Below are 12,306 nucleotides of genomic sequence, written 5' to 3' on the forward strand. Positions count from 1 at the left end.
TTCCTTTTCAATTTTTTAGAACAGCTTGAGAGGGCTAGGTATTAACTCTTTTTTAATAATTGGTAGAATTTCCCTGTGATGCCATCTGGTCCTGGACTTTTGTTTGTTGGAAGTTTTTTCATTACTGATTCATTTTTGTTACTGGTAATAGATTTTTTCAGATTTCCTATTCCTACATGATTCATTTTGGTAGGTTGTGTGCTTCTAGAAATTTGTACCCTTTGATGGCATATAATTGATTTTAGTATTATTCTCTTATGATCCTTTGTATTTTTGTGCTGTCTTTTTCATTTCTGTTTTATTTGGGCCGTCTTTTTTCATCATTTCCAAGAACCAGCTCTTAGTTTCATTGATATCTTTACTGTTTTTTGAGTCTGTTTCATTTATTTCCACTGTGATCTTTATTTCCACCTACTAACTTTGGCTTTTGTTTTTCCAGTTCCGTTAGGTGTAAGGTTTGTTTGAGGTTTTTCTTGCCCCTTGAAGTAGGCCTCTGTCACTCTCACCTTCAGTCTTAGGGCTGCTGCATCCCACAGGTTTTGGGACACTGGGTTTCTATTTTCCCTTATCTTGAGGTAATTTTAAAATTTTTCTCTTTGATTTCTTCATTGAACATTGATTGTTTAGTAGTAGCATGTTATTTAGCCTCCACATGTTTGTGGTTTTCTTCTTGTAATTGATTTCTAGTTTCATACTGTTGTGGTCAAAAAGATGCTTGTTATGATTTCAAAGTTGAGACTCATTTTCTGGCCTAAGGAGATCTATCCTGGAGAATATTCTAAGTTCATTTGAAAAGAATGTGTATTTTGCTGTTTTGGATGGAAGGTTCTGTATCTCTTAAGTCTACCTCGTCTAATGTGTCACTTAAGGCCAGTGTTTCCTTGTTGACTTTGTCTGGTTGATCTATCCATTGACGAAGGTAGAATGTCACAGTCCCCTACTATTATTGTAACACTGTCAATCTCTCCCTTTATGTCAGTCTTTGCTTGATGTATTTAGTTGCTCTTGTGCTGAGTGCAGAGATGTTTACAGGTGTTATAGCCTCTTGTTGGATTGAGCTCTTTATCATTATGCAGTGCCCTTCTTTGACTAACACAAAAGTGTTAGACAAAATTTAAAACGAAGACTAAGTTTTGCTATCCCAATTGCTTTTTGTTTCCATTGGCATTATATATATATATATATTTTTTTTTTTCCCCCAACCCTTTATTTTCAGTCTGTGTGTGTCTTTTGATTTAAAGTGAGTCTTTTATAGGAAGCGTGTGTATTGGTCGTGTTTTTTAAATCCATTCGGCCATCCTGTGTTTTCCGATTGGAGTATTTAGCATATTTACATTTAAAGTAATTATTGATGGTTATGTAGTTATTTCCATTTTGTTGACTGTTTTCTGGTTGTTTTTGTAGTTCTCTATTCCTTTCTTCTTCTCTTGCTCTTTTCCCTGATGATCTGATAAGTTTCTTCAATGTACGTGTGGATTCCTTTGTTTTTCGAGTATCTATTATAGGTTTTTGGTCATCATGAGATTTATATATAACAACCTCTGTATATAATAGTCTATTTTAAATTTTCAGTCACTTAACATATTCTAAGCTCTACATGTTTACTCCCTTCTCATTACACTCTGTTTTTGATCTCACATTTTACATCTTTGTGTGTGTGTATCCCTTAATTATTGTTGCTAGATAAGTGATTTTCCTACTTTTGTCCTTCATACTAGATTTATAAGTGCTTAATCCACTACCATCACTATATCTTCCTATTTCTAGTTTGGCCTTTTCTGCTTCAAGAAGTCCCTTTAACGTTTCTCCTTCTGCTGGTTCAGTTTGACGACCTCTTTCAGTTTTTGCTCGTCTGAGAAACACTCTCCCCCTCAATTCTGAATTGCAACCTTGCCAGGTAGAATTTCTTTTACGTAGGTCCCCCCATCATCATTTTGAATATGTCATGCCACTCCCTTCTGGTCTGCAGAGTTGCTGCTGAAAAATCAGCGCATAGTTTTTCTCTTGCTGCTTTAAAGATCTTAAGATTTTGCTTGTATTTGTGAGACACGGCGATTACGATCACTGACTACAGCGAATTTTATTATTCTAAGGTCATTGTATTCATTTAGTACTTAAGGGGTGTATGCTATATGCTCGGTCTTGAATTGTATTTCATTCCATGCTTAAAAAACCTCACTTCTCCCTAGAGGCAGAGCAGGTATACAAATACTAAAAGAGCAATGTTAGGCAGTTAGTTTCATATTTAGTTCTTAGAATAATCTATCTCTTGAGATCTCTGTATTTACAGTTTGGAAAGTATCTGTACTTTCATATCCAAATATTTTAGAGGTAACATATGCATATGAAAGCAGATTTTTTTTCACATAAATGGTAACTGTACATTGTTTTCCACTTCACAATATGCCCTGGCAGCTCCCCCCTCAATGTGCGGGGCTCTACATCAGGTGTTCCATGACGTGTGATAAGTTAACGAGTCCCCTGGGGCTGAACACTTAGGTGGTTTGTTCATGGACAAGTGAATTGTTCATGGACAAGTGAATCTGTGAGATAAGTTCCTAGAAATGCAGTACCAGGACCAGAAGTTCTTTGCTCTGAAGTTTTTGAATCATTTTACTAATGCAGCAAGATTCAGTGTGCAGCTGAGAGTCCGTGCGCCCGCCTTCCGTGGTGTCAGTTTCGTGCGTAACCAGAAAGAGTCGTGCAGAACACCAGGCGAGCAGGCAGGACGGGGGCACGAGCGCATCGGGACGCTGCCCGCACGGGCCAGAGCCCGATGACTGCGCAACGTGCTGCTTCCCAAGAGGCCTCGGCACCCACTTCTCTCGCCGTACGCCCAAACGACGCACGTGCATGTCGCAGCTGGAGCCGTCGCCTCTGTTCTCTGTTACGGTTTGGGATGCGCTGTTTTCAGTCTCGTGGCTCTGATGCGGTGGCTCCGTGAGCTGCCGTCCCCTGCCATCCCAGCCGAATCCCAGCAGATGCAGCCCGCTTCCCCGACCCCGTTCGCCCACTCAGTATGCTGTCGTGTTCTCCACCACTGAGTCACGTGGATTCTCTCTCCACAGGGTCTCCTGTCCCTTACGCCCACTCCATTTCCACTGTCCTTCTGCCCACTTTCTCTGCTGCCAGCCACCCTTCCCATCGACCCATCCTTCCCTAAGCGTCGCACCAAATAGCGTAATATTCCCTTCTAGCTAGCCATTCCAGGAGCACCTCTGGGAGCGTCTCCTTTCTTATTAGTTTTTATTGGGAACCCACCAGTCCAGCCCCACCATCTCCACGCTGAATGCTCCGTGCGTTCTACCTGCCGGACTTGTCCCAGACCCAGTCTCCTGCCTGGGAGTCCCATCCACCTAACCAGCCTTGCCCATTCTTCAAATTCAGTGCAGGCTCAGCTTAGCCCCTCTGGCTTACCATTCAGCACTCCTCTCTCTGGATTTGTCATTTTGATTTTTTTTTTTTTGTCTTGAGATATAATTGACATACAGCACTGTATAAGCTCAAGGTATGACTTTACTTGTGTATACTGTGAAATCATTATCCCAATAAGTTAACATCCATCACTTCATATCGATACCAAAAAAAAAAGTTTTTTCCTTTGTGATGAGAACTCTTAGGATCTACTCTCAGCCTTCGAGTCCGTCCTCACGTCGTACACTGTGGCCCCAGTACTTAGCTTACAGCTGGACCCTGGTATGTTTTGACCACCTCACCCAGTTTCCCTCGCCTGGTAGCCACATACTTGGTTTCTTGGAGTTTGGGAGGGTTTTTTTTTTTCCTAGATTCCACATATAAGTGAGATCATACAATGTTTGTCCTTCTGTGTCTGACTTAGCATGATGCCCCCAAGGTCCATGTCAGAATCGCCTTCATTCTTGTGAATGAATAATATTCTTCAGTGTCATAGCAGAATACGTATATGACAGGTCGCGTATGTGACCCACGACCTCTTCACCCATTCATCCGGCAATGGACACGTGGGTTGTTTCCATGTCTTGGCTGCTAAGAATATGGGGGTGCAGCTCTCTCTTCAGCATGGTGTTTCCAGTTCCTCAGGACACTCAGAAGCAGAGGTGCTGGGGCGCGGGGCAGCTCCGTTTCCAGTTTTTTGAGGCCTCTCCCCGCTGTCGTCCACGGCGGCCGCACCCGCAGTGCACGGGGGTCCCTTTTCTCCCTCCTCCCCAGCAGTTATCGCTTGTCTTTGTGATGACAGGCGTGAGGGGACAGCTCAGGGTGGTTTTATTTGCATCTCTCTGATGATTAGTGGTGCCGGCCGCCAATCCTCTGATGTGTGTCCTCTTTGGCAAAATGTCTATTCAGATCCTTTGCCCATTTTTTAATTATATTGCAATGTTGTCCTGCTATTGAGTTGATTACAGATTTCAGATATTAACCTATTATCAGATTAGTTTGCAAATATTTTTTCCCATTCTGCAGGTTGTCTTTTCATTGTTATTTCTTTTGCTCTGCAGAAGCTTTTCAGTTTGATGCAATCTACTGGTTTATTTTGTTACTTTAGGTGTCATATCCAAAAATTCATTGCCAAGACGCATGTCAAGGAGCTTTCTTCTAGATCTATAGTTTCCAATCTTGAATTCAAGTTAATTTTTGTGAGGATGCAAGATAAGGGTCTAGTTTCATTCTTCTAAATGTGAAATGATAATTTTCCCAGCACCATTTATTGAACATACTGTCTTTTCTTCATTGAGTATTCTTGGCTCGCTTGTCAAATATTAGTTGACCATCTATGCATCGGTTTATTTCTGGGCACTCAATTCTATTCCATTGGTCTATGTGTTTGTTTTTATGACCGTGCTATACTGTTTTGACTTCCATAGTTTTGTAATGTAGCTTGAAATCAGGAAATGTGATGCCGCCGCCTCTGTTCTTTCTCAGGATTACTTTGGCCATTTGTACTTCCATATAAATTTTAAGATTTTTTTCTACTTATGTAAAAAATGCCATTGGAAGCTTGATAGGGATTGATATAGATGTATTTGGGTAGTGGCAACATTTTAATGATATTCTAATCCATAAACACAGATACTTTTCCATTTATTTGTGTCATCTGTAATTTCTTTTATCAATGTCTTGTAGTTTTCAGTGTAGAGATCTTTTACTTCCTTGGTTAAATTTGTTTCCAAGTATTTTATAGTCTTTGAAGCTGTTGTAAATTTCTTTTTCAGATAATGTTAGAAATACTTCTGATTTTTGTAAGTTAATTTTACATTAGGATTTTCTATACACAATCTTGTCTCTGAAAATAGACATTTTCACTTCTTTTCCCGTTCTGATGCCTTTTATTTCTTGCCCAATTGCTCTGGTAAGTCATTTTGATTCTTAATCCTACACTACCTTACACTACAATGAAATAGTTTTAGCAGATATGTCTTACCTGTTGGTTCCTGTCAGTGAGGGCATGTATCATGTATGTATTACATATTAAACATCTTCTGTAGCTACACTGCTTACATAGGAAATAGACTAATAGATAAATGGGAGCTCCAAGGAGACAAAAGGCACATAACGTCGGATGTGAGAGTGTAACAGTCTCCTCATAGCTCTGGCTTCACATGAGAAACACTTGTTCCAGGTTGAACAATAATGCAGGGAAAAAAAACTATTTACCTTGTTTCTCGTTATCCTGGGAAGGTCTTGAATATCGATAAAATCTTCACATCAGTATGTTCCTAGTTAGGGAAAATTTTTTGCAATGTTAATTCTAATTATTTGTTAATGAGATTGAGTCCCCTAGATTCGGTCTTATAATCGCTTGATAGTAAGTGTACATTTCTTGGAGAAGAAAGGCTAATTTCTGTGAGAATGGAACTGCCGTCCTTGCCTGGGAGTGTCCCCAGGGCCCGCCTGTGGCCCCTCGCCTACGCCTAAGGTTTGCCAGGTGTCACTGTAGAGCCTTGTACACTTTTGTTCCAATGACTTACCCAATCATCACTGCATGTTGATGAGCCGTCCGTAATGTACCACAGGCCTATTTCGTCACTCGAACTCACCTCAGGTGCTACTTGTTAAAGTCACCAGTATTTCCGTGGCAGTAAACAAGGCCATTCAGAGACCTTTGGATACTCTCCTTCTATTACGTGTTTTGAGTACGGTCTGAAAGTACAGCAGTTTAAATTAAATGCGTGCGAGGCTGACATTGCCTCCTACGCCTGTAAAGGTAAGACACACAGCGTCGCATGGATCCTTAGTGCACCTTGGAATTAAATGCTCAGTTTACACATTAACCCTGGGCCAGAGAATTAGCTGGGTTGCTTTCAGTTCCCGTTTCTCAGCCACTCGTCACTTTCTGCAATACGTACTGCTGAGTGTACTGGTCAGTAGCTTTTGATTTGAATTGTTGTCTGTGGGAATCGTATCTAAATGTAATCAGATAATTGGCATGCAACAGAATTTATATTTTTGAGGATAGTTGTCCTGAAAGTTTCTGGACAGCTTTGTTCAGTTGTTCATGAGAAGCAGCTTCGGGGAGGGGCAAGCTAATTAGCAATGAAAAAAGGAATATTGAAATAGATACCAAGTAGATGGTTAAATGTAAAAACTGTACAGTTTAATACTTGCAAACTTTTAAAGTACTGATTTTCCTTACAAATGGGTCAAGATGAGCTGGAAAGTAAGTAGCAAAATGAGCAGATGTGCCATGGGGACCCGGGGCTCGGTTCTGGGCGGACACAGTACAGCGAGTGCTCCGATCATGCTGGCGGACAGTCTTGCCTTCAATTTGTAAAAAATGCAGCATCTGCAAAGCACAATGAAATGAGCTATTCCTGTACTGTGTGTGAAATACTACAGATTAGAGGCGATTAAACTGTTCCGCATTTTACAAATGTTTTATAATACGCATAGATTTCCAATTAGATTAAGAGGAAATCTTTTGGTATTGTCATCGGTCAAACATTTTTCAACCCTGATCTGCGTAGCACAGTCAAACCTTTCAGTGCCCCTTACCACAGAGAATGGACGCGAGTGTGTGTTTTAAGCCGTGCTATGGAGCTGACAATTTACATTTCTGAATAAAAAGGCCACGGAGAACAGGAAGCATCATAGCATGTGGGCTTCAGGTACAGAGCCAACCTGCTAATGATTCTTAGGTTCACTCCTTCCCAGCTGTTATTTAAGTCTGTTTCTTCTGGTTTTTTTCCTCCTGCATCCAGTCATATCCCTAACCACGTCTCTCTCTCTCACAGCCAGCATCCTAATGCTGAATCTCTCCTTTATTCTCTGCCCCCAAACACACACCACCACGAGAGTGCTTTTCTGAAGGGTCACCCTTCCATGCCCAGCCCAGCTGTCACGGCCTCTTATCAGGAACGGCCCCTGCCACTCCTGCCGTAGCACAAAGGTGACCACTCATTGGTGTGCATTCCTACTACTCACCCACAGGGTGGGCCAGGGGTCTCCTACGCCACGCGTGTAGGACAGTCTGTTTGGATAGGTGGCCAAGTGAATCATCCTAAAAATTTGAAAATTACATTTTTAGTACTGAGTTCTAGATTATTCTGTTATTGAAGGGTGACACAGACTATGGTATATGCTTTTAGCAGATTGAGACAAAGATGCTGTTAATAAAAGTTTCCATTTTCAGAATGTCACAGTAGCTTCCATTGTTGCCTACAGCTAATCCCCCAAAACGCCTCAATTCCACTGTGTCCATGTCAAATTCCATTAGTCTGAATTTTTTAACAATTCCTTAGAACTATAATTGCAAATTATACTCAGGCCTTCACATGATTTTTGTGCAAAAAAATCCATCTTTCTAGGTGCTACATAGAATGTTCCCTCTGAAAGATAATTTTCTTGCTCTCAAAGCTTTTGCTAATGCATAAGTACTTACTGCAGCACTTTTGGAGTTAATCATGTTTTCTTCCTAAACGGATGAAGCAACCTGTTTTGTTTGTAGCTGGTTAATTCAGGTATTTCACAAACATTCCCTTTTAGATAAAACAAAACATCTTAGATGTTCATGTAAAATGTCCCCACATGGTAAAGCCATTTTAAGGCTGACACAAAGAATGCCTGATGGAAATAAATGAAAATAATTATGTAAGAAGCAACTTCAGTTTTGAAAACTGTAAACTACTACCAGCTAAGGAAAACTAGACTTTCAGTATTAAAAATCCACTGGATACATACTTCAAAAGGCAACTGTTTTTGACAAAGTTTCAGTCACAGCTACTGTATTCTAGAGCTTAGAATTGGCGTTGGAGACACAGTGTAGGTCTACTTAGGAAATATCCATCAGCTTCTTAAAAGAAACGGACTCCAGATTACGTTTTTCAATGCAGCCTGGTATTCTTAGGGGAGGACTGAGTCTGAGCTTCCGTTTCACACAGAGGTGACACTGAGGTCCTAGCTGGCAGTCCTCGCAGCCCTGAGAACAGGGATGAGCACCCACTGGGTTTCGAAGGAGGGCGGGGCGGGGAGCTTGCTCTGTGCTCACCTGTGTCTGCCCCTCCCAGCACGCCATGCCCTTCTGGAGGGTCTCCAGCCACTCGGACCTCATGGCCCTGCATCATGCCTTGGAACTGGAGTACCTGTGACCGCCACGTAGCACTTTCCAGCTGCTCGGCTGCTCAGCGACCAGGAGCAAGTCCAGCAGGCCTGAGTCTCGCGTCGGCGCCGCACTAGCGAACTCACCCGTCTCGACGTCCCGACGCGCATCTGCCTTCGCTGCTGCCGTCGCGGTCAATGAAGGACCACGTCTCTGCCTTCAGAACAGCCGTTGACTCTAGTACTGTGAATGCAATGAAAATAAGCCATGAGAATGTTCTAGCACAGCATGTGTCTTTGCCACATTGACTACATGGTTCAAACCTGTGAAGAAGGACCTGCAAACGCCCAGATTGTTAGCATCTTCAATGTGACAGAAACGGCTTCTCCAATACAGCAAACTTGATTGCACAGCAAAGACTGACGTGTGTTTCCTGAAAACCAGTGGGGGAATTTCCTTGGAAAGAAGGTTTACTTTTTGGTGTCTCATGCCCAGGGTGATCTGTACATCTGTACTTATTTATGAACAGACTTTTTTTTTTTTAAGGAAAAAAAACAAAACAGCTTTATTGAGGTATAATCTAAGTACTCTCTAATTCAAACAGACTGTTTTGGCATCAAATAACTGAAGAGACAATAGCGTTAAGAAATAAGCGATTAAAGGCCTTCGCCTCATGACACAGCAAGTACTTTGACTTTTAGCACATTGCAAAGTAGTTTATGACTAATTTAAACGTGTAATATGTACATCACTGAGACAATCATGTACAGAAAGAATTTTTGGTGTAAATTTGTAATAATGGATGATTCTTTTACATATTGTTTAGAAAATGATATTGAAAGGTAGCAATGCCTTGATAGCGAAGTATGAGGCATTTTGTGCACAAACTCAGGTGCAGTGCCTTATTGAAGTATACTGGGTATAAATATGTAGATAATGGGTTGTTGTTTTTTAGATAACAATGTTGTCAAGACCAAAAGCATGGATGTCAAGTGTTAACAGGATTTTGTTTTCCGAAATTTTTCCATCAGTTCTTTCTTTTATGCTGTTAGAAAGGCCTCGGGAAAATAATACAGCAGTGTCTTAAATCATGTGAAAATAAAAAAGTCCTCTTACGTCCTCACTTTTTCATTTTCAACATTAATGTACTATATGTAACTACTTGGGGGAAAAAATGATTATTCAAATGCTTCTTCCCACAAAGAATGCAGATGATATATTTTATTAATAAAATGGTTCTTGAATTGGAGACTAGCAAAGCTTTCATATGCTCAGATCATAGTGTCTGCATTTTCGTGTTTAGAGAGAGGACATCGCCACACATCTGGGATCAGCCGAACTTACCTTACTCCCCACATTCACGTCTCCTGTTTTCCTGCACACTGTCCCCCCCCCCCCCCCGGGAAGTTCATTGCTGCCAGTGGACATGGCTCAGTCCTCATCACCAAGGAAATAACTTTACTCTCCACCTATTTATGTATTACATGACAAGCATAAACATGGGAAATAAACTTTCTCGGAAAGTCGTCAGTTTGGGTACTCATTTATAAAGCCTTCCACTGTCATGAAATTACTTTTTGGATGCATTTTCTTTAATTTTGGGGAGAACAACACCAGCTTTGATCCAAAGTAGCTAAAGAGCTACCCTATTCCTTTTCTGAAGTTTCATGTTGCTGCTAGAATTAGTTGTGAATTCTCCAAATTGTTTAACAATTTTTTTTTTTTTTTTTTGCTTGAAGCAAACAGAAGTTGATGATTTTTTAGCCTTTTCCATTTTACGTTTTTGTACTCTGCAGATTGAGAAGTTTATCTTGGCCTTACTGTATAAAGGTGTGTTGTGTCCACAATTGTGTACAGAATTTTTCTTCATTAATTTTGTGTTTAAATTAATAAAACTGATTTGCGAAGCACTGTAAGCTCCTCGAATGTCAGTATTTTCTTACCTCTTTGCTACCTGGCACAGCAGGACCTTGGCTGCCTCAAAACGCCGAGTCCAGCGGAAGGAGTGGCTCGCAGCAGCTGCGGTGACGGCTCCTTCGGTCCTTGCGGGGACGAATGTAGAAGCGCGACGGCTGTTCCTCTGATCACTGTGAGGACAGATGAATGAAAAGCTCTTCCTCGAAACTACATAAACTGGATTCTCACTCACATTTATCTACTGTAGAACAGAACTCAGCGTTAAGTATCTGGGATGGCAGAGCATAGTTTAGCCACCTAAGTACCCAAGGGACAGCAATGTTAGGCTTGTTATCTATCAAGAACGCCCACAATGTAGACCTCTAAAATTTGGCCCAATTAATCAGCTATAAAATGGCACAACGTGCTTCCTCCTGGGATTTCCTTTTAGACACTCAACATTCCTACGAACACGTGACACTAACATGCGGTCGTCTGACCCGCCTCTCAGGCCTATGACATTCTGTTCTTGACCACACGGTGGGCCAAGCGGCGGGAGTCACAGTGTCTGAGCATGCTCAGACCCCCTGAGCATGAAAAAAGCTTGCGGAAAGTCTTTAAAGACTGAAGGGATCTTTAGATCTCAGGTGAAGAAAGTATGGAGAACAGGCAAAACGGAGGGCATACCCTCAAAAGATGAATTGTCTAAAGCACCATTTTTAACACGACACCTCCCAGGCGAAACGTCCAGGCTCCTCTCTAACTGCAGGTCAGAGCCCCGACGTCTCTGGCCCGCATTCTGGAGCTTCCGAGGCGCGCCCACGCTCTTTCCCACGTTCTCTCACTACTGCTCTGAACAAGCCTTCAGGACACGTTACCAGGGCCCTTTCGGGGACCAAGCAGCCTGTGAGCGTCCCTGCCTCCTCTCTGCTCTGCGCCGTCCTGCTGTCGTCGGTGACCCCGCCCCTCGAACCCCCAAACCACGCCCCGCTCCAGCACCTTCTCCCTCACGGAGCATTCTTCCCGGCACGACAGGTACCGCGGGCTCCTTCCCCCAATGTCTGCAGTCTGGCTGGCAAGTCCCATGGCTCTGTTCCCTTCCATAAAGACTCACTGGACCCCTGCCATGGGCGACGTGGGCCTAGGTGCCGAGACAGCCGGCCGCTGCTCCTGAGGATCGTGCCGCCATCGGACCAGGGGAGACCAGACGGGAAATGAATTACCGAGTGACTGAATCAGAAACCTTCCTCATGGAAAGCTACAACAGGTGATGTGGCTAAGTGACAGGGCATACGCGTCCTGGAAAGGATGGAGCGCGCCGAGATGCTGAACTGAGACCGACTGCTACGGCGTGGGCGGCCGGCGGGGGGCCTCGGGGACAGCGCGCCCGTGCATGGCCCTAGGCGTGCGGATCGTGCCCAGGGGCCCGAGAAGACATGACGGGAAAGGAACGGCGACCGTGGGGAGGCTGTGGGTGCCCCTCTGAATGGGCCGGGCGGCCACCGAGGGCTTTCCGCGGGGCTGTGGCCCGGCCCGGGGCCGAAACGACCGCTCCGGCGGCTGCGTGCAGGACGGCAAGAGGGGAGGGGCGGCGAGTCCGTCCAGGGGGGCCCTGGCCGGCCTCGGATGGGGATGGGGACACAGAAGACGGGCCTTTTAGTGACAGTGACAGCAGGGCTTGCTATTGGGTTGGATAGGGGGAGCGGTGAGACGTGAGAGGACCGTGGGCGCCTCCGGAGGAAGGGCTCCCGCGCCTGCCGGGGGGTCGTGCGGCCCACGTCTTAGCGGACGGCGCCCACGCCCTCCGTGCCCTCGCGCCCCGTCCGTGAAGAGGGAGGAGCCCTGCTGCAGAGTTGCGTTGAGGACCGAGCGAGCTGACCCGTGGAAAGTGCTGGGGC

The 12,306-nt window shown here is 43.8% G+C and overlaps 1 protein-coding gene and 1 long non-coding RNA gene across 2 annotated transcripts in view; one reads left to right on the forward strand and one right to left on the reverse strand.

The window, feature by feature from the left end:
* Positions 1 to 10,391, forward strand: part of EYA1 (EYA transcriptional coactivator and phosphatase 1) — a 144,696-nt gene extending 134,305 nt beyond the window's left edge. The window contains exon 18 of the mRNA XM_016153718.2: positions 8,481 to 10,391. Coding sequence (XP_016009204.2) covers positions 8,481 to 8,561 — 81 coding nt within the window. The 3' untranslated portion in view covers positions 8,562 to 10,391. The remainder of the gene's footprint in view (positions 1 to 8,480) is intronic.
* Positions 4,723 to 11,347, reverse strand: LOC107515191. The gene is made up of 5 exons (XR_004954580.1): positions 10,456 to 11,347; positions 8,659 to 8,755; positions 7,399 to 7,474; positions 6,611 to 6,760; positions 4,723 to 5,693 (listed from the first exon to the last, which is right to left on the reverse strand). It is a non-coding gene; the product is annotated as an uncharacterized LOC107515191 (long non-coding RNA).
* Between the last annotated feature and the right edge of the window lie 959 nt (positions 11,348 to 12,306).

This window comes from Rousettus aegyptiacus, unplaced genomic scaffold, assembly GCF_014176215.1.
Source record: "Rousettus aegyptiacus isolate mRouAeg1 unplaced genomic scaffold, mRouAeg1.p scaffold_m13_p_15, whole genome shotgun sequence".
In the NCBI taxonomy this organism is placed as follows: Eukaryota; Metazoa; Chordata; class Mammalia; order Chiroptera; family Pteropodidae; genus Rousettus; species Rousettus aegyptiacus.